Source organism: Stylophora pistillata, chromosome 4 (assembly GCF_964205215.1).
Source record: "Stylophora pistillata chromosome 4, jaStyPist1.2, whole genome shotgun sequence".
Lineage (NCBI taxonomy): Eukaryota > Metazoa > Cnidaria > Anthozoa > Scleractinia > Pocilloporidae > Stylophora > Stylophora pistillata.
This window is the reverse complement of record NC_142522.1, coordinates 35201169-35223451: the sequence shown is the minus strand read 5'-3', so window position 1 is coordinate 35223451 and position 22283 is coordinate 35201169. Positions and strand designations below refer to the sequence as shown.

Here is a 22283-nt window from a genome sequence, read left to right as displayed (position 1 = left end):
TCGTTATGCAGAAGGCACCAAGAGTCTTAGATCACAAAAACTTCTTTTGTTATGAAACACTGCCTCGCATATCAACAGGAATTCATTGATGTCATACTTAAACTACACAAGAGTACCAAGAACCTTACTCAGTTCAGAAGCTTGAAGAGATGTCAATCGTGTTTCACAAAACAAGATGAAGAAAATCGATCAAAGGATCGTGTTCTTGTAAAGCAGAAGTCTTTGTTATCCACGAGGATCATGCAGTGTTCACGCAACAGGGGCTCAATGTACAGGCCTAACATGGCGGCTGTTAAAACTCCTCCCGCTATAGGTAGTTCGATGTGTCCCATGGCAAACTCCTTAAACCTTTGTTGGATACTGTTTCTAAAAATCATCACTACGTTGACGTAAAAAGTACCAACAGCCGCTCCGGAGACAAACACAAGGGGCAAAACGATCCATACACTGGATAAAAAACGGTACCAGGCCGCCAACGCCAAAAACGCAAGATCCATGACTTGAACCAGACACAGAACCCACAGGTAAGGAAATTTAACTTTTTCTCCCCAGTCTTCTTTAATGCAGGACAGCACTGCAAGATATGACCTCCCCAACACCTCACCCACGGTGAATACAAGAATGTAATACTCATAGTGGTCACGTGGTTTGAAAGGAGAGCTGGGAAATGCCAGGGTTGTAATGACGGCTTGAATGATAAGATACTCGGAGAAAATTGTAATAAATAGTGTTGACATATGAGGCACCAGCTCGCGAATGACCATGATTTTCTCCCCCCAAGAAAGAGAGGCTTCTTCACCATTTTCTTCATCGTCTTTGTCTTACGTGACGCACAAATTTTCTTTGAAAGGAAAGAAGAAAAAGAGATTTACTTCTTTATAATAAGCCTGTTTACTTTTCAGCTACTGTTACATACATACATACATACATACATACATACACACATACATACACATACATACATACATACATACATACACACATACATACACACATACATACATACATACATATATATATACATATATACATACATACATAAACTTTATTTATACTCGAATTTTAGAGTAGCTAACGAGCGGGCAGTATTGTGCTCGAATACCTCAAGGCTGTGATATCAGAGCCTAAAACTTTTTGAATAAAAATCCTGTGGTACTTTACGTGATCACTGATCGATAAAAAAAAAAGTTGAGTTATCCATTGATTATCATTGAGTGCTCAGCTGAAGATTTCAAAAAATTTGCCAAGACCCGTCTCCGAGTTAATAACTACTAAAGAATCACAAAAATAGGTAATGATGCATTCTGAGTATGTACCCACCAATTTTTGGTGAGAATTGGTGAGCAATCAATTGATTCCTCGTTGATCATCATTAGATTCCTTATGGTCGTTGATTAATTATGTATGGTAGAACTCGCCTTACAGCAGAAGAAAACTAATACATTTTAATGAGTTTTCAATGGCTTATTTAGAATTCATCAACCTAAAGTTATCAAATTTATTTCGAATAATAACAATATTAATAAAATCTGCAGAATCAGCACTCTAACATACCATTGGTCTCAAGAGCTGAGTACGGCACTCCAATATGATCATCCGATGGAGAACAGGTACGTTTTTCCTCTGACTTATGGATGAAATAATAACAGACCAACATAAGGAACATCATGGCTGCTGAGATAAGAGTGGTGACCTTTGGTGAAACGCAGGCCCATGTGGTCAAGGCTACAAAAAAAAGGCAAAATTAAAGAAAGCACTGTGAGGATAAATAGTACTGTCCCTAAGCTCTTTAGCGTCCCAACGCGCTTAACTTTGAAATAACTTTTAACCCTTGATAACGCGCGGGCAATACTGTCAAGATCATTTCCTAATGGCTATGGAATTGTACCAGTGAATATACCAAGGGTTTGAATTTCTAACAGGTTAACCTAAACACTACCTCTCAACACACACCTGTGTAATACAAGGGTGCAATTGCAAATCCTACTCCAGTTCCCGCTGAAAACGCAGTCAATGTCAGCTCGCCATGAAACGAGGTTAAAGACAGAATTGTTGGTTCACCAAGGCCCAATCCAACTGAAACCATCCCCACTCCGATTAACTTCCAGTGAACTTGCCCTGCTAATGCAAGAACGATAACACCGGTGACACTAAGGAAGAAGACGAGGGAGATGCGAACAACATATGGAATGCGTCGTGAGTACGGTGCAATTATAGAAACAAGAAAAGCTGGTGCAACGTTTGCAATTAGAACAACAGAAGTTGGTAGATCCGTTGCCGTTAAAATATCTTGAGCAGCTACTATGACCAAGGAGAAAAAGGCGTAAAGAATAATTCCCAGCCCGAAAAATGCCACAACTTTGCGTAGTCGCTCGCGTTCAGGCTTGTGATTATTCTTGAGATTGTAACCATCGTTATGGTCCACAGATTTCGCTTTGAAGTTGCCCATGCCAAAAGATTTATTACACTATTCAGTTGATAGTGTCGTGGTACTTTGGCAACTTTAGGCAAGTGAGCAGCGAGAAGCCAACACGTAAAGTTGATCGGAAGTCGAAAAGAACCAAATTGCCAAGACGTGTTTTCTTCCAACTTTTCAGGTGGAAGACATTTCCTCTTCGCTTGGATGGGTTTGTCGAGCTCCCTCGAAGCCCACGTAGCGAGTTTGTTAGGAATTAAAACATAAAGCTTGTTTAAGGAAAATTCTAAAGCTCCATGAAGTTCAGCAATCACTGTACCTTTTACCAAAACCTATGAAAAGACCTTTCATTTTAGTGAATGGACATCATTATCTATGTTAATCGCTTAAATTTCGTTTTTTCTCCAGCTTACCTGATCAAAACAAAATCTGCATAATAAAAGCTTAACAAATTCATTACTGCTATGGATTTTGAATGAGATTTTTCACTGTTGAGGAACTTTAAACAATTTTTTGAGTAGATTTTTTGTAATCCGTGTCTCCAACAGTCTTCACGTTCCACCAATCAGCAAAGTGACTAAAATGGCCAGATCCCTGGCGCTATACGGTAATGTTACGACGATACCCAGCAAACCATGCAAATTCACTCAAGAGGAGGAGGAGGAAGGAAAGTATTAGCATAATTCATTCCATTACTTCTTTTGCTCAGATCATTCAGTTCGATATCTTTGAGTTGAAGATTTATCTCTTACCCTTTTCAAAACTCTCGTAATCTCTAGGCTAGCTCTCTAAATTTAGGTTTTTATACATCCTATTTAGAAAAATCCTCTTCGGTAACCAAATGCACTGTAAAGAATGCATAGTATGTAATGCATTGTCTCGAGTGAATTATAATGTGCCCATTATTGCAAAGGTATTGTTTGAACAGTGGCGTCGATGGGAATAATTTTCTGACGTAATTGATTTTTGAAAGTTTGTTTGGCTTTTACTTTTTACTTCGAAAGAGTAAACTTGAAAAAGCCATCGCACAGATTTCCGTATAACCCCTAGCTACTCTAACACGAATAGATAAGGGGGGAGGGGGTTTCCAAAGAACTGTTATGCTGCACCGATGGGGGGGGGGGGTATTAAAATATATTTGGTTTTAGAAACCGAGTTGATAATGTAAATTGGCCACCGAAGACTGTGAGACTCTAGACAGGAGCAGAGTTTCTAAAGCGGACGTTCGAACATCAGCCCTTCATAAGAGCGTCTGACGAAGGGCTGACGCTCAACACGTCAGCTTTGAAAACTCTCTTAACAGTGGCCAATTATCTTCTTAAACAAAGCCGCAGTTTTAAAGGAATTTCTATTGTTTTCGCCACTACACTTTCTCTAACAAAGAGGTGGGCGGAAATCTTGCTAAGCCTTTGCGTCTGATTAACAAACCTTCAGTTGATTTGTTTATGAACTGAGTGGAGTGCAATTTAGGCTGAAATCATACAAGTGATTTCAAAATCGAACGAGTGCACAGCACGAGTTAGATTTGAAAACAAAAGTATGATTTCAGACCAAAATTGCACGACACGAGGTTCAATTACCACTTCGTTACATCCATTTTGAAATCGCCCAAATACAGGACTTGGTCAATTCAAATATTTTATTGATGCAGTACTAAGCCGGTTTTTAAATAAAAAGCGGAACCGGAGAACTTTTACATCTTATTTTGTATGCAAAACAGAAAGACTGACGTCATGTGTCAGAAACTTAGTCAAGCATAAAATGATGCGATTTGGAGCAAAAAATGGTGCGATTCGTGAATAAATCGCACCAATTAGATCCATTCAGATTACAGGGACCACCACTGATTTCAAAATGGATGTAATAAAACACGAAATCGGTCAAATTGGAAAACAACACTTAATCAACTTTCTCATGACAAGTTGACATCTCCTGGTCAACTGCGTTATAATTTGTAAAGGAAATGAAACCCTCAATTGGCAGCATATCGATATCCACTGCGCTAACTAGACGATAAGTCAGAGGTATTTTAAATAGAGAATCTCTGGTGCTACAACTATTACACGCTTTTAAGCTAAATTGTTACGAAACGATCAATATTCTTCATTCCTCAGTCCTTTGAAATACAAAATTTCTCCTCTAGGTAGTCAAGCCCCTTTCTTTTCGACTCTTTCAATTTTTTGTCTCACCCCATTCTTTACGCGTATCGTTGGATTTGAGCGCAGTAAAACCTTTTCCCAAGGGTTCTTGTTTAACGGTACTTTAAACGAGAGGTTTTTGACCATCATTGCACTCGTACCATCTCAATCATTTTATTACACGAATGATGTATGATAGCGGCGAATGATATTTTGTGAAGGTAAATGACGCCTTGTGATTATGAAGGATACCAATGATGATGGGAATGCCGTCGAATGACGGTTGGTAATGCTTAGGCAGGTAAAAAAAGAAAGATATCTAATGAAAATACATATATCAAGTTAGTGATACTAAATGATATCCTGTCAGGGTAAATGGTTGTGGATGATGTCCTTAAATGGTGGATGATGTGTTGTGAAGATAAATGGTATCATGTTAAGGTTGATAATTTTTTTGTTACGGTAAGTGATGTTTAGAGATTTACGGATTATTTCATGGTTGGGGAGCACGTGACGATTTTTTTTCACGAGCTGTGAAGAATCCCAAACAAACAACATGCAGGTCTTCGAGCGAATGAGTTTGCAATTCTTCACAACAAGTGAATAAAAATCGTTCAAGCGAATTAACCATGTAGTAACTTTCTTATTGTATTAGTACTGAGATATTTCAAGTGTTTGTAACTTTACTCATCATGCTCACAATCAACTGATCACCAAAGACATAGAAGTTCCGAACTCGATATTTTGTTTCAGTAGACCCAATCAATGCTCTCAGGACGCCTAAAATACCGAATTCGAATATGCTTAAAAAGGTAAAACTGTGAATTTAAAATAATTCATTTCAAGAGAAAAGATTACAAAGCCCGTTCAAAGAACTGTCATTGCCAGGTGAGAGGGGTATTTCCTCCTTCTTCCTCGTCATCTGTGTTTGAGGTGTCGCACAAATTTCTTTTTAACGGAAAAGAGAAAGGAAATTCACATGGGAGCCGTAAGTGAACCTGTCATCCTAATACGCCTATTTACCGCTTTGCCATTACTGCCTCGGGGCCGACAATATGCCCCCAAATACCTCAAGACTTCAACATTAACATCAAGTCTTGAGGACTGCTCTTGTGTTATTGATGGGTAAAGAATTACTCTGATACACAGGTGTTTTTCATATGTGATGCCTACAACTTTGAATGATCAAAAAGTGATCGGATATTAAAAACAATTTGTGAAGCACTCAAAGTATTTACCCTCTGAGTATTGCAGTTCTAAATAAGCAATCAGCCTTTCGCTCTCCACGTGTTTATCATCAATTTATGAAATCGAGGTCATCTATTTGTGGCGTCTTATAAACATCCTAAAAAAAGAACAGATTTTGCACGCATTCGCCCGAAAAGCGCGGTTAAACTCATCTCGACTCGGAGGGTCTTAAATCACGAGTCATTGAAAGTAACTTATAAATTTTATAAGTATCACAGATTGAATTTTTTCGGGGGTACAATGTTCTCAACTATGGAAGCTATGCAGCCATCTGCTTACTGAGAGATTCCGACCTAAAACCATTTTAGGGACCAGTTATTGGAGGGTGGGAAAAATTTGGTTATGTCCGATCAAATTTACTTGATCCTCTATAAGGTTCTGTATTAGTGGGGCAGAGTCCCATACCCATGGAATATGGTCAACCTCTTTTTGTTTAGTTGTCACGTGACTGACCGAGCGTACGTGCGTACGTACTTGCCCTCAGATTGCAAGGATAGGGTAGGGGAGACTATCAAAACGAAGGGAGGGGTGTCTCAGGCAAGTCTTGGCAAATGCACATCTTTTATGTTATCATTAATATTACAAATTGGGAGCTGCGATTTTAGGCTTGGCTAAACCTATATATTATTTATATGATACCCGTTTCCACATTGGCAGTTAAATGACAGTCAATTTTCTTTAGTATCTCCTTTATACACTGTTAGCAACGAATGATCCCCTTCTGCTCCCCTGAAAACTATGTGTACCTCTCTTAAATCCTCCGGAAAATTGCGTCCCCCCTTTCCCGGTCCCCCCGTCACCGTCCCCCTTCCCCCCGTCCCCACCGTCCCCGTACCCCCCTTCCCTGTTACCGGCAATCAGCAATTACATTGCTGAACATCGTCGACTAACGAACCACAACATCGACTGTACCTCTGCTATCGTCATCTGTTGCATACTGAACTTGCACCAACTGCAAAACGTTATACATCGGCGGAATGGGAAGACGACAAGGCGACTGATTCAGTAAAAAATCTTTAATAATAATAATAATACTTGATGATAATAATGATACTTTATTTACCCACGTTTCACCTAAGAGCTCATAGCTCGTTTAAAACAACAACGTGAAACTAATTACAATTAATGAGCTAATAAGAACTAATATCAAAAGATAAAAATATTGAAAAGCTTTATATTATCTAATTTGTATGTGCTATCTAATTAATAAGCGAAAGTTGTTAAAAATCGAGTTAAAGCCTCGCCATAAACGAATGCAACGCGCGCCTAAAGGCAGCCAAGTCTGGACATTCCCTAACTCTAGTAGGCAAACCATTCCAAAGCTTAGTGGTTAAATATGACCATGACTTGTGCATGTATTCTGAGTTGAACTATGGCAGCTTAAAGTGTGTGCCAGACCCCCTTAGGTTGTGATTTACATTTAAAACGTTAAAAAACTTACTAAGATATTCCGGTCCCTGTCCTGTTAACCATTTATATAAAATAACTAATGACTGGAATTGCCTCCGTGTCTCTAAGTTTTGTAATTTAGCTAAATTAAGAAGAAAATCAGAAAACAATGAGCTTGAATACCCTAGGATAGTCCTTAGGATGTAGCAATTAGTGTCCTCTAACTTGTCTTTGAGTCCATTACTTGTTCCTAGCAGGAGTGGGCTACAATACTCTAAGTGGGATGGTACATATGCTTTGTAAAGGCGAATCATAACATCTTCTGGTATAACTTACGCAGCTTACGCATGGCGGCTGCCTTAGCACATGCCTTCTAGAGTTGTACTTGCATAGAGGGCTTAAATGTTATTCTTTCATCTAAAATGACACATAGAGAGGGATGACAACGACGCATCTGAAACCAGTCACTAGACATGTTAATCTTTTCATTCAACTAATCTATTCTTCCGTTTCTTACGTTGCTATGTTCCCACCTATATCGTAGCTCCATTTTTCTGTACACAAACCACACACAACCCACAATTACGAATCCTCTATCCACTAACGGTCTAACGCTCGAAACATCAGCTTTACAAACTCTTTGTGGTAGCCCATTCACTTTATCAACTCAGTAAATTAAGGTGCTACTTGCTACTAGTAAGACAATATCAATCTAAGCTAAGGGAAAGGTTTAATTTTGTTAAACAAGTCTGTGAGCACAAGCGAAAATCTACCTCATGGAGATGTCAGTTTCATATTTCTAAACACCACGAAGTAAAAAGACATTAAGACTGCGATCTTGTAAAGCAGCAGTCTGTGTTATCCACGAGGGTCATGGAGTGTTCACGTAACAAGGGCTCAACGTACAAGCCCAACATGGCAGCGGTCAGTACTCCTCCATGTAAGGCTACAATGATGTATCCCATAGCAAACTCCTTGTACCTTTCCTGGAAACATGTCTGAAAAATGTCACGATGTTGACATAAAAAGCACCAACAACTACTCCTGAGATAAACAAAGGGAACAAAATGGTCCAGACACTCGATAGAAAACGGTACCAGGCCGCCAGTACCAAAAACAATAGATCCATGATTTGAATCAGACACAGAATTCCAGGGTAAGGAAATTTAGCTTTGTCTTCCCAGTCTTCTTTGATACAGGACAGCACTGCTAGATACGACCTCCCCACCACCTCAACCACCGTGAATACAAGAATTTAATACTCATAGTGATCACTTGGTTTGAAAGGGGAGCTGGGAAATGCAAGGGTCGTGACGACGGCTTGAATTGCTAAATATTGTGAGAAGAATGTGAAGAAAATTGGTATCATTTCGGATAGCATCTGACGAATGACCGTGAACTTTTCGCGCCAAGAAAGAGAGGCATAACCGCCTTTTTGGTCGTAATCTTTTTTTGAAGTTTCGCATACATTGTCCGCTGTAAGGTATGAACAAAAGGAGGCTCTTTCAGTTAACTATAAGATAAGTTATATCTTAACGCCGGGAGAGGATTAATTGACAAATGGTAAACACCACAACGCACACTATTGAGCACGCGGGAGGTTGCTAAGCACGAAAGAAGCGCAAGAGTCGCGCGAGGCGATAGGCGAGAGCGACTCTAGCTTCTTAAGTGCTTAACAATCCTCCCAAGTGCATCCATAACTCAATAGTGTACACTGTGGCGTTTATCATTTGTTTTATAACATAACATTGATACATTGTAGTAAAAGAGTTTTCTTTTATTTAACATATCTTACGTGACCAGAAAAAAACAAGCGCGCGCAGAAAACTAGTCTTTGCATTTCTCACGTCAGCAGCGTACACCCATGGGCAAATGGTGGACGATGAATTGACCAATCAGAGCGCGTGCTTTACTTTGGTTATGTTATAAAGGATTTTGGGGGAAATCCCAAGGTAATCAGGGGGGACGGAGGGGGAATCAGTAGTCACTAACAGAGTTTACAGGGGGATTATAGAAAACTGAATGCCAATGAGAGGGTTCGTTAGAACACTACAGGATCAGGTAAATTTTATTGTGACACAGCGAATTCACTGATGTCGTGAATGGTATCGGTTAGCTCAATGGATAGAGCGCTGGACTGATGTGCGGGAGGTCGAGGGTTCGAGCCCCGGCCGGACCAACACTCGAGGTCTTGAAATAATTGAGAAGAATATGCTGCCTTTCTATAACATCAAGAAATGGTTTAGATATTCTAGTCTTCTCGGATAGAGACTAATAAATGGAGGTTCCGTCTCCTGCAGGGGTTAGGGGTAGGAGACGTTAATTTCCCAAGCGCGAGATAACTGTGTGATGGATCTCCTCCCCTGGGGTGGGATGGGTGGGTTGTTATCTTGCGTTTCATGCATGAGCCTCTGGCTCGGGCAATATGGATAACCATGCCCCACGTAAAGACATTAAACTTTGATTACTATTACTATTACTTACTATTACTATCACTATGCCTAGTAAAACTCACCTCACTTTTCATGAGATGATGATAACAGTAAAATCTGCCGACTCACTATGAATGCCGAACTTACCATCAGTCTAAATGAGTGTGAATATATGAAAATCATAAATGTGGACTGCGGGTTAAGAAATGAATAATGAAGCGATATTCGCAGAAGTGAACACTACTTGAGGAGTAGTGAAAATAAGGCCTGGAAAAAAATTCAGGCTTATGCGAGATTTCAACCCATGACCTCTACGATACCGGAGCAACTGAGCTAACAAAAACCAATTAGGAGCTGGTCATTATGATGGTTCGTAATAAACCCGCGAAGTGATGAATAAATGACTGTGAATATATGAAAATCATACACGTCTGACTTACCATCAGTCTCCAAAGGTAAGTAGCGCATTTCGATATGCTCAGCGGTCAAAGAACTAGGTGGCTTTAACCCTGAATCGCCAATGGCGTAATAACAAACGAAGATTAGAACCATTATGGATGCCGTGACACAATAAGTTACTTTTGGTGAAATGCAGGCCCATGTGGTCATGGCTAAAAAAAAAACAAACATTGGACAGTTAACCCTTAAAATCCCATGGTTGACCAAGATAGAATTTTCCTAACAATACCAATGCAATATCAAGCAGAAAAAATGATGAGAAGAAAGAAAAATATCAATTAGAGGATTATTAGCTGATCCAATACTAAATTCTCAAAACTAACATCGTAAGAATTGTATGGCAGAGAGTAAGGAGAATTCCTAATAAGATCTTATTTTTTGGGCGTTCATGGTAAGGCAATTTTTTAAATTATTTATACTGTACCTTTGCACTTTCCAAGGCTGAATTCAAACAAAACTTAAATTTGATTGCAGAGAGAATCTACTGAGATCGATAGCTGTTATCCTGTCTACAACAAATTTTAGAAATATGTCTATGATTCCAAGAGGTTAGACCTTAAGCGGTTCGGCCTAACGCACAATGATGCCAAGACACACCTATATAATATAAAGGCCCTACTGCAAATCCCACTCCTGTTCCAGCTGAAAACGCAGTCAGAGTCAATTCGCCATGAAACGAAGTCAAAGATCGTACTATCACCTCGCAAACGCCAGCAGCAAATGAAGTCATCACAATTCCAATAACCTTCCAATATACTTGCTTTACCAGTGCAAGAATGATGAATGCGCTAACATTTAGCAGATAGACGAGAGTGATACGACCGACATATGGGATGGGCTGCATAAAGAATGGCCCAATCAAAGAAACAAGGAAGGCCGGTAAAGTATTTGCAATTAGAACTATAGAATTTGGAAAATACGTTGCCGCTAGAGTATCTTGAGTAGCAGCTGTGACCAATGAAAATGTAGTATTGAATAAAGTTCCAAGTCCGAAAAACGCTGCCACTTTGCCTAGTCCCACACGCTCAGGGTAGTGGTTTGCTTTCAGTTCGTCAGCATCGCTTTGCTTCAATAGTTTCACTTGTGGTATTTCATACCAAGATTTTACGACACTGTAAAATTGACGTTGTCGTTCTACTAAAGCAACTTTTGGCTGGTTACAAAGAAGCTTCGATGCAACATTGATCAGCAGTCGAAAAGAACCAAAATTTAGGAACTTCTTTCTTTAGACTTCTTAAATCGTCGTCTTCTTTAAAAGTTCGTTGTTTGTTGTCATTCAAATCAATTCTCCCAAACAGATACAGGTCCAAGGAGAACTAAAAGCTTTATATCAGTTAGCTCATCGTTGTATCCATCAAAAAACTTTGCCGAATGAAATAACCGTGCGTATGAGTAAACAGTGAGGATCAGCTGTGTTAATAACTTGAATTATTAAATGGTAAGGTCGTCCTGAGGCAAAACCGAACGGTCTGATTGGTTCCTACTTGCTCCGTATTTTGTCATACGGACCGTTTCCACGGAACCGGCAGAAGCTGTGTATTTTTGTTTGCGAAAACTGGCAAATTCCGAACAAAAAAGTTCGCTACAAGTGCCATAAATAAACTAATTACGAACCTCGCTTGCTCGAGCCGGGAAATATTGGTCCTTGGTAGTTTTTTCACGGACCTCACCACGCTAGCTCAGTCGGTACCGCCACGTCCTCGGGCCGACATTTCCCAGTACGGCATTCAGGCTCGGTTAGTACGAAGTACATCATATTCTTTTTCCAGTTCTCCCAATTAAAAAATGTCTGATAATCAACCCCTGATTTTCATCGCTATTATTCTTCAAGACGCTTTCTTAATGTTCTAGCATCTTGAAAACTTGTCTCAGTTGTTCTATAGTTTTCTATCGAAATCTGTATGTTTAAATATCCTGGAGTTCCACACATAAAGTCATTGAGGTCGTGCGAAAATCAACACTTTGAGGCGAAGCAAGAGTAAAAGAGCAATAGTTTATCATTTATATCAATTCGCACAATAGGGGAAAAATATTGGTATAATAATAACTTCTTACGAACCAAGCGTGAGTGCTTTAATGGGGAATATTGGCCTGAGGACGTGGCAATGTGGACCGAGGGCAGCGAGGTTCTCAAATCAGCGACCAAGAGCCAATATTTCCCTGTGTGGCTCGACCAAGTAAGGTTGGTGAGTATTTCATTATACGGCACTCGGAAAAAACTCGGTTAGTTTTTTTTATTTGCTGGCTTTAACGAACATAAGTACACGACTAGAGACTGTTTCCGTGGAAACTGTCCGTATTGCAAAATACGGACCAAGTAAGAACCAATCAGAACGCTCGTTTTTACCTCAGGGCTACCTTGCCATTAAAATAATTTCTTCATTACACTTCTGATTATTTGTCAACTTTCTCTCACGGTGTGTGGTTCTTGTATCGCTCTGACTCTCGTGATCCCAAAGCTAGTTTCTAAGCTTATGACAATATAAAACCTATTTTAGCTACAGTTCTGAAATTTTGGTACAATATTGAGACAACATTCCCCAGTCATATGGCAAACATGTTATGATTCAGGAATGTGTAAAAAATGCAGAGCTAACGAACATTTATTGCGCTTGAAAATAAAACAGGTGTTTTCTCCAATGTCGAATCGATGCAAATATTTTTTTCCTGTGACTAAGTTTAAAGATTCATTCCAACAAAGCTCAGTCTAGATTTGATCTCAGTGGAGTGTATTTAAAGGAAGTTTCAATCCGTTTAAAATCAACTGAACTTAAGGAAGTCTTCAGGAAAATGGCGGTATTAAAATTGCCTTAGTAAGTTATGCTCAACACGCTATCTTTAAACTGGTAAAAACCTGGTTACATATCAAGTATCCCGCTACTTCGTTTTAACTTCTTTTTTTTTTTTTACAGGACTTCTGGAAAAATCACCTCTCCTTTATCTACGATTTTTTTAGTTCACTTTTTGAGTTATTTTTGTACCGAATTTACCATCTAATCTGGTTTCCGGAGAAGATTTCTCACCAGTTACTAAGTTGGCTATACGAGTATACAAGTTCTTTCATTTATCTCCCAAACTGAATCTAAAGACAGTATCTCATCTTCGTTCTAAGCAGTCAGTTTACTGAAAAACAGGGTCGGTGCTTAGGTGGGTCCTTTCTTCTCCTACATTTCTGTTTATCACAATCATCAGTAAACATCTCTTTCTCTGCAAAGCTGTTATTCAATTTAATTGTAATGCTGTCAATATGTTTACTCTAGTTTTACATTGCTCATTTGCTTTCATTTTTGTAAGATGTCGTAAACCGGAAGGGGAAAGAAAATGACCGTATAAAGGACACACTGCAAAAGAGAATATTTCAATAAATGATGGCCTTCAAGACTTAGTTGAACGTGATTCACTTGCTAAGTATTACTTGACTTACCACGAGATCAGTTTGATCATGACTTCTAAGTTACTGTCACCTTTACAAGGCTGTAGACAAGATTAAGTTTAAAGCGGGTACAGTGGTTGGTTTAGTGTAAAATTTGTGTATAAGAAATAGTTAGTCAAGAGTGTTGGAGGGAGAAACACTCCAGCAAATTATCTAAATACGTTTTTAAAAATCTGACCTGTTTCATACGGAAAGTATTAACAAGAGAGGCTAACTCAAAAACGACTCCTTTCGTTTCTTACTTAAGTGTCCCTAGTGCTTTAAACACAAAGGCGCGCTATATAAGGAAGTCTATCCTGGGAAGACCTAGGCTCATTTGTCACTCACCGTTGACGTGTGCGGGTCAAATTTAGATGCAGGTAGACGAACAAAAGGAGCTAATGAGATATCTATTGTTTACTTCCATCAGCATGGTGGCAATGAGCTAACGTGCGAACCAATCAATCAATCAATACTTTATCTACCCTCGTAGCGTCAAGGAGCTCATAGAGCTCGTTCAAAATACGTACGTGCCTCTAAGATGAAGAATCTAAAAAACCTAATACATACTGTCAAAACCTAATTGATTAGAAATAAAAATAACTAACAATTACTATTAAAATTTAAGTTTGTACAGTAAAATTCAAAGTCGCTTAAATACAGATATAAAATGGTGAAGCAGTAGCTTAAATAATTTAAAATTAAAATTAAAAATTAAGTTTGTACAATAAAATTGAGAGTCACTTAAATACAAGTATAAAATTGAGAAGCAGCTAAAGTTTCAATGTTCTCAATGGCTTCTTAAAAAGGTTGATATTATTGGCCAGTTTTACACTTGTAGGTAATCCATTCCACAGCTGCGCACACATATAAGTGAGGGATTTTTTCATAAAATTTAAATTAAATTTAGGTGCGCACAAATTAATGCCGGTTCCTCTCAGATTGTACATAGTTTCCCTAAAACTAAAAAAATCTCTGATGTATTTGGGACCGTCGTTATGCAAACATTTATATAACAGAATAAGGGATTGTTGTTTCCTTCTCTGGTCTAACTTTTCCATATTCAAGACTCGCAGCAATTCATCATAAAGGGTAGACTTGAGATAACCTAGCAATGATCTAAGAATATAATAGTTGGCATCTTCTAGCCGATTCGCTTGCACTTTCCCCAATCCAAGAAAGAGGGGGCAACAGTATTCAAAATGAGGGAGAATGAAAGTTTTATAGAGGCTTATCATAACATTGTCAGGGACAAAACACCTGATTCTCCTAAGTGCGCCACTTTTAGCGTATACCTTTTGAAGCTGTTTAGTAATGTGATCCTTGAAAGATAGCATGCTATCAAGTTCAACGCCAAGTATTTTGATAGATGGCAGTGTCTCAATGACAGAGCTATGTATGGCTATGTCGTAACTGTACTTATAGGGACCAATGGGTACTGCTTGCGTCTTTGTGTTGTTGATCACCAGATGATTCTCTCGAAACCACGATGATAACCGCTCAAGACCATTATTCACTACAAATTCGAGAACCATGGGCGAGACGTCTGAGGCATACATAGTTGTGTCGTCGGCGTATAACCTCAGAGATACATCCGGTATGGCGTAGTTCAAGTCATTTATATAAATGTTAAACAGCAGCGGTCCGAGGAGGGACCCTTGGGGGACGCCAACCATTACTTCTGAGTAACTGGAGCAAACACTGGACAACTTAACTCGCTGTCTTCGCCCCAACAAATAGGAAGAAATCAAGTTTAATGCAGACGGAGAGGAGCCATACGCCTTTAATTTAGCCAATAGGAGCTTATGTTTAATAGAATCAAATGCTTTGGACAGGTCCACTGTCACGGCTATAACTACCTCCCTTTTGTCAAGGCTTCGCCTCCAGTCCTCAGTCATCTTCAAGAGTGCGGTGCAACAAGAGTGTTTCTTCAAGAACCCAGATAGATTCAGAGAAAGATGTTCATGGAAAGCGCCGTACAGCTGGTCAAACATAACCTTCTCGTACACTTTAGAAATGGCGGTAAGAATGGAAACAGGAATATAATTTTCCACCTACTTCGATCTCAAATTTACCGCCACAAAAAAATACAGCTTCCATTGGAGAGAGGAAATACAAATCTAAAAAATTCTTGTATTGTGATGAAGACATAAACAATTTTGAGGAATGCGCCCGCTGTTCACTGCTTTGGAGTAGCTGTAGCTCAAGCTGACTTGATTCTAAGAGTTCTACATCACACAACGGTTGATTGACAAATGGTCCAGTGGGACCTAACGCTCCTTTTATAGCGCGCCTTCGTGTTTAAAACCCATGGGCAGCATTAGTTACATTTCTATGTATTTGTTCAGCGGTTTATCGTTACTGTATATATAACTGGCACACGAGGTTTCAGTATCGTCTCTTGCCGAAAGCTTTACTGACCTCGTCTTTAGCTTCAAGTTATAAACCACTGGATTAAAAGATTAGTTTTGGAGCGAAAAGAGTTAAGTGTGGCGGGAAAAAAAAAATTAGGATTTGTAGAAAATCAGGTATTCATTCATGACGAAAAGCCCTTTGCCAGATCTTTGCCGAGACAACTTTGTCTTTTAGTGGGATGGCTTTCAGCTAACCGAGGCGCCGAGCACCGCTAATAAAACTCCGGTTTCTTGTAAACACCTGGTTATATAGCTTACTTTGATGATGAGGCGACACAGCTTATATTAGGCTGCAGCACTTTGCAAGTTAAAAGCGGGGCCAGTTTCTAGGTCTATGAAAAGTTTTTATCGTAACCGGGTTTTTCTGCTCGTGCTGCGAGGATGCTTCACGGTCATATAGTCGTCCTTTTACGAGACAAGGTCGGGCTTCGTCACATAAAGTCTGGAGTAATCGCTCTTGAATCTATACTAAAATCGTGCAAATTACTATATATTTATTCGATTAGGTAGCTAAATCGATTCATATCTATTTTGGATTAATTTGAATGTCCCTTTTTTTGACTTGTACTGAAAAGAATATAAAATTTCTTTTGCATCGTCCAGAAGATCTTTGACAGAATCTCGGCGCTATATTATAATTTTCTTTACGTTGGCAGGTGAAATTTTTTTAGTCCTCTAGGATGTTCAAAATTTTTCTATGATTCGATGGTTTCATTGAAAGCGGTATGAAAGTCAATCGGCTCTGCATTATCCTTGTCTCTTGCATTGCGGTTTGCACCCTCGATCTCTGATTACTATATTTACATCAATGCGAAGACACCTTTTTTCATCTTGATGTCTATCACAGATTATTTCTTTCCGCGGCGGGTCGCGAAAAACTTAGATTTATATCGCAGCGAAGCCCTGTTAAGATTAGAGAATTTGACTGATATAAAAATAAATTATTGATCTTCAAAAACAAATTTTGCGAAGGCGGAAAAATACTCTTTAACGATTAAGACTTTCAGTATGATTGGTTTGCAAAACAATGAGTCCAAAATGCAAATGAGTTGTTTTTTCGAAAGTAATTATATCTTCATCAATAATTCTTTTGCTCTTTCTATGGTATAGTAATCAGAGAAGAAATAGTTTTTTCCGCGTTGCTTCGCACAGACACTCAAACAAGAAAGCAACTGAAAGGTAAAAACTTCATTCAAACACATGCAATTCAAAGAATAAGAAAAGAAATCATTCCTGTTGGATGAAGATTTCGCGTTCTTTGATTGAATTTCCGTCACTGCATGAGAAGACCAGCTGCTTTGACTAAGGAAAAAAAAAAAGGAGCTGAGCTTGTGGTACATATCAACAAACCTGTGAAAACCCTGAGACAAGACGGAGTACTCCACCCGATTTGTGAAAGAAGAAGCTTAGGTTACAAACGCCTGTTTGACTTCGAATGGTGAAATGTCAACTGATAAAGAGACAGCACTGACGCCACTCAAAGCTGGTGGTTTCAAACCCAGCGAGAAAGAAAGGGAACGACTACGAACAGTGACTGCGTTTTTCGTATTTGGAGCACTGATTTACGCGACATATTCGTTGGTCATAGCGGGTGCTCAAGACATTCTGGCGGGAACATTCATTCAGACTTCCATGGTTTTGGTCGCAGACATCGGACCATATTTCGCTGTCACATTAATTGCGCCTTATTTCATGCAAAAGATTCCTTACTTTGTTCGAATCGCCACAGTATTCCTGACTGGAATCGTCGGATTTCTCATGCTTGCATTTGCTAAGCAAGTTCATTGGAAATTAATTGGCGTCGGGATAGCGTCGTTTGGTTATGGAGTGGGAGAAGTGACTTTTCTGGCCCTAACGTCTTTTTACCACGAAGTCACAGTCAGCGCCTATTCAGCGGGTACAGGAGCGGGATTTATAATCGCACCTTTATATTATACAGGTATGTTTGTGTTTATTTGTACAATTACTTCAAAATCTGAGTTTTGTCGCGCCGATAACCTCTTGTTTGTACCAAAGCTGATTCTTTTTCAGTAAATTTAAAATTCTTATTGCCATTATAAATATTTGATGTTAAGTAGCGCAAACGAAAATTATCATTCCACCGTAAAGGTTTTTTCATTTTAGACCAAATCATACATTTGATGAAAAATTTTCAAAGTTATAGTCATCCGATCAGGCGAACGGAGAGACTGTAAGCAAAATGATATGAAATCAGTGGTGCATGATGCGTGTTGCGATAATTTGCCTTTTGTTTATTTTTTCCTTGTTTGTATTTTAAATATATTCTATGAATGCAAGCACGCACTGACAATTATTAAAGAATTCATGCTTTTCTACATCTTAGCAAAAACGTGATGAGGAAATGTCCTTATTTTACGCCAACTACAAAATTTTAAAGAAAAAAAAACATTTCCTTTTAAACTTTGACGCGAGATTATCTGGACTTACATTATGATACCTTCGGTAGTATAAGCTAAATTTACTTTATCCCTTAATATCCAATAGTTTTTATGAAAAAATTACAGTCTTAGTTAAAAATAGAGTGGTCATTCGATTCCTTTTTGATGGCATAAAATGAGTCAGCTTCATTAGATGCACTGAGTTGAAATGAAAATGCCCCCGGCAAAAATCTATAATACCACATTAGAACCCTGCTAGCTTGAATTGTTTAGCAATACTACACAATCCTATCACCTAGGTGATAGTAGATGACTTGAAAGCTCGCTTCAAGGGAAGAAAGGAAGAAACGGTCCGACGTAGTCGAGCTAGCCTGTATAGTCCTTCACAACATAAATCACGTAAAGCGCGCGCTCTGATTGATGAATTCAGTGACTACTTTTTGACCATGGGTATACGCTGCTGACGTGGGCAAGTGTTTTCAAGGTTATCGCTCCGATCCCCGAGCGACTCTTACGCTTTTTTCGTGCTAAGCAACCTTCCGCGTGCATCCATAAATCAACAGTGTACGCTGTGGTGATTACCAGTTGTTAAGTTGTATTCGGGAGTTAAGCATTTTGATTTGTTTCTTACTACAGCCATGACAACATGGGCTTGTGTTTCACCAAACGCCACCATATTAATCATGGCGGCCATGCTGTTATTGATCTTTGTTTGTTACTACGTTATGGACAAGAAACATCTTGGGTCTCCCAGTTACAGTTCCCCCGAGGCTAGTGAACACGGAATAAAATACACACCCATACAGGCTGATGGTAAGCTTAAGAAATACAATTAAGATAAAGACAATTTAAAAAAAAGGAAGAGATTGGTAGCTTAAGAAATACAGTTACGATAAAGACAATTTAAAAAAAAGGAAGAGAGTGGTATCGGAAAGCAATGACAAAAAATAAAAATGTCTTGGCTGTCTTGTTCATCGGGAATTAACTGACTTCCAGTGTCCAATAAGTAAAGAAAAACACTGAGGGGATAAAGAGAATTTAAGAATATGTAAATATTATGGCTACTCTATTGAGAATTTGGACTTACTTTTTCAAAGTTTGATTCTTTCAGTTTTTACATATGCTACTGAGGTCTGGGGGTGAGCTTTTTATAGTAAATATTTATTAAGTAGAATTGATAAGCTCTTTTCCAGGTGTTATAAGCTGGGATACTATTTAAAGCAGCACAGTATCTTGGATATCCGTCGTAATAGATATAAGAAATTATGGCAAAGGATTTCTTCCACCAACACTACGTTGAGCGATCTCTTACCTCCCCAGAGAACACGGCAGTTGAGAACTATGTCGCATAATTATATTTTACCTAAGGTTCAGACAAGCCGTTTTAAATCAGTATTTATTAATAGATGTCTTTTCAATAGTATTTAATACCTTTTCCTTTTCCTTATTCATCCTATTCATGTTAATTGTTGCACGTCTGTTTGCACAATAATTCTTAATAAAGACCTTTATTATTATTTAACCCTTTGAGTCTGAAGAGTGACCAGCATCTAATTTCTCCAATATCACCCCTCGATCAAAAATTAAGGTCACGGAAAAAGGGAATTATCACCAACTAAACAAAAGTTCTTGATTGTCAAACAACTTCTCCTCGTCAGCATCTTAGGAAATTTACGGAAAACCTTTTGGAGAATATGCGCACTGATGCAGTTAGAGTGTAAAGGTTTCAGGGACTTAAATATCCACCTCATTGGATCTTACAATCAATCAATCAATCAATCAATACTTTATTTACCCACGTAGCGTCGAGGAGTTCATAGAGCTCGTTCAAAATACGTACGTGCCTCTAAGATTAAGAATCTAAAAAACCTAATACATACTGTCAAAACCTAATTGATTAGAAATTAAAATAACTAACAAGAGACAAAATTGAAGCCGAAAATCACGCTTTCGGTCATAAGTGGTGTTATATTTTAATACAGTAAAAACTTGTGCATATAAACCTGCTAAAGCTGATGTAAGAACATGTTAGGCTAAAATTTCCCAGTTAAGCACCCTTCACATAAGAGCCATTTTGGGCTACAATTTCAATTCAAGTTCTTATTTTTAGAGTATAGGGTTTATTTTTTTAGATATATTACACTACATCACATGCAATACAAAAACTCGCTAGAACACAAACAGTGTTACAAGATCATAATACTGTTCGGTTAATACATCCATAGTTGTGCAACATATCCAGCTGCATGTAAAAGTTAAAAATGTTACTGAAGCAGGACACAGGGTAGGCTGATAGTGTCACACTCTCACACCCACGAATAGACGTTTCTATTTCTCAAACAAAAATCAACCTAAGTAATCTAACTTCGTGTTAAACACTATTTATATAATAATAACCTGCGGAAGCTAACTTGAAAAAGATCTACGTTCTTATACGCCAGTTTTTACGGTATCGCCAAGAAATATATTTTAAAGTTAGCTTTTTCACCTTTCGAACGGCAAGCTCCATTTCTCACTCAATTAGGGATAGCTGGCCTACGGTGCAATTATGATTGATAGTAGCCATAAAAGCTCAAGAAACAATGATTGAATTTAGCCTGGCGAGGAGCTGCTCTCCTCACGACGAATTTAGACAAGTTTTGTTAGTTTGTCAGGTTCTGCATAAGATTTTCATTTGTTTTCGATAGACGCCGAAGCTGAAGATACAAAGTCAGAAGACAATGAAAACGACAACTCACTCTCTTATCAAGAAAAGCTCATGATCCTCTCTCAGATGCTTCCCAATTTGATACCGATTTATATTGCCTGGTTCTCAGAATATACGATAATCCAATCCGTCATTACAACTTTGGCATTTCCCAACGCGCCATTCAGACCACGTGACCACTACCAGTACTACATTTTCGTATTCCTGGGAGGTGAGGTTGTGGGACGGTCTTACCTCGTGGTACTTTCTTACGTGAAAGCAGAATGGGCCGAAAAAGCTAAATTCCCGTATCTATGGGTCCTTTCGACGATAGAAGTCATGCACCTTCTGTTCTTCGTCTTCGCTGCCTGGTATCGTTTTCTACCGAACGTTTGGATCGTACTGGTGTTGTCATTCACGGGTGGGGCTACCATCGGAGTTTTTTTCGTCAACGCATTGGCATTCTTCAGAGACAGATTCGATGATCGATATAAGGAGTTCGCCATGGGGTACACCGTGGTGGCCATGGGAGGGGGTACTTTCACGGCCTCGATGGTCGGCCTTATGACTGAGCCCCTGTTAAGAAGGCACTGTATGGTGCTTCTGAAGAGCGATGATTATTGTTTTACTCGGTCAAAAGCCCGAGAGCATATCATGTCCCAATGCCTCGTAAAATCGTCAAAGTAACTCACGGCGATTCGTGTCCCCTTTGGAAGCATTTCATTAATTCTAAATTCACACCTTATGATTTTGAACATGCTTTCAATATTCTTGTAGCCGACCATGGCTGGTCGTTTTTTGGGATAGTCATGATGAGATTTAATAACGGGAATTCGAATTCAATGATGAATAAATCAATAAAATGGGTTGGAAAAATTCAAAATATTGCTGTGCTACCTAATACATATATCTTATTAACCAAGCGCGAGGGCCGTACTGGGAGAATATCGGCCCGAGGTCTTGACAGTACGGACCGAGCGCAGCAAGGTCCGTACAAAAAATAACGAGGGCCGATATTCTTCCAGTAGGGTCCCGAGCAAGCTTGGTTAATAAGAGATTTATTATGCGACTGAAGTTCAAAGGGACCCAAGTGCCCGGTCCAATACTGAGAGAATATTGACCGGCAATAGAGCATTTTGATTGATTGATTTTAGTTATTGGCCCTCTGACTGCCCGAGTCGTGTAATAAAGAATTCTTAATAGTCAGAGACCATTGAATTCGAAATTATATCAGAGAGAACGCCTTTACGTCTGATGTTTGACCCTGAGGAATATGGTTGGTTTTGAACT

At 38.9% G+C, this 22283-nt stretch overlaps 2 protein-coding genes and 1 pseudogene across 2 annotated transcripts; 1 reads left to right on the top strand and 2 right to left on the bottom strand.

The window, feature by feature from the left end:
• Positions 1-675: 675 nt before the first annotated feature.
• LOC111322924 (uncharacterized) lies at positions 676-3030 on the bottom strand. Its single transcript, XM_022926158.2, has 4 exons — positions 2830-3030; positions 1954-2748; positions 1555-1725; positions 676-841 (listed from the first exon to the last, which is right to left on the bottom strand). Exons 2-4 carry the CDS (start codon positions 2447-2449, stop codon positions 822-824), a joined length of 687 nt encoding a protein of 228 aa, XP_022781893.2. The 5' UTR covers positions 2450-2748; positions 2830-3030; the 3' UTR covers positions 676-821.
• Positions 3031-6803: 3773 nt separating this feature from the next.
• On the bottom strand, positions 6804-15392 carry LOC148733490 (battenin-like; annotated as a pseudogene).
• Positions 15393-17020: 1628 nt separating this feature from the next.
• On the top strand, positions 17021-21876 carry LOC111322920 (uncharacterized). Its single transcript, XM_022926154.2, has 3 exons — positions 17021-17847; positions 18944-19120; positions 20995-21876. Exons 1-3 carry the CDS (start codon positions 17352-17354, stop codon positions 21678-21680), a joined length of 1359 nt encoding a protein of 452 aa, XP_022781889.1. The 5' UTR covers positions 17021-17351; the 3' UTR covers positions 21681-21876.
• The last annotated feature ends 407 nt before the right edge of the window (positions 21877-22283 follow it).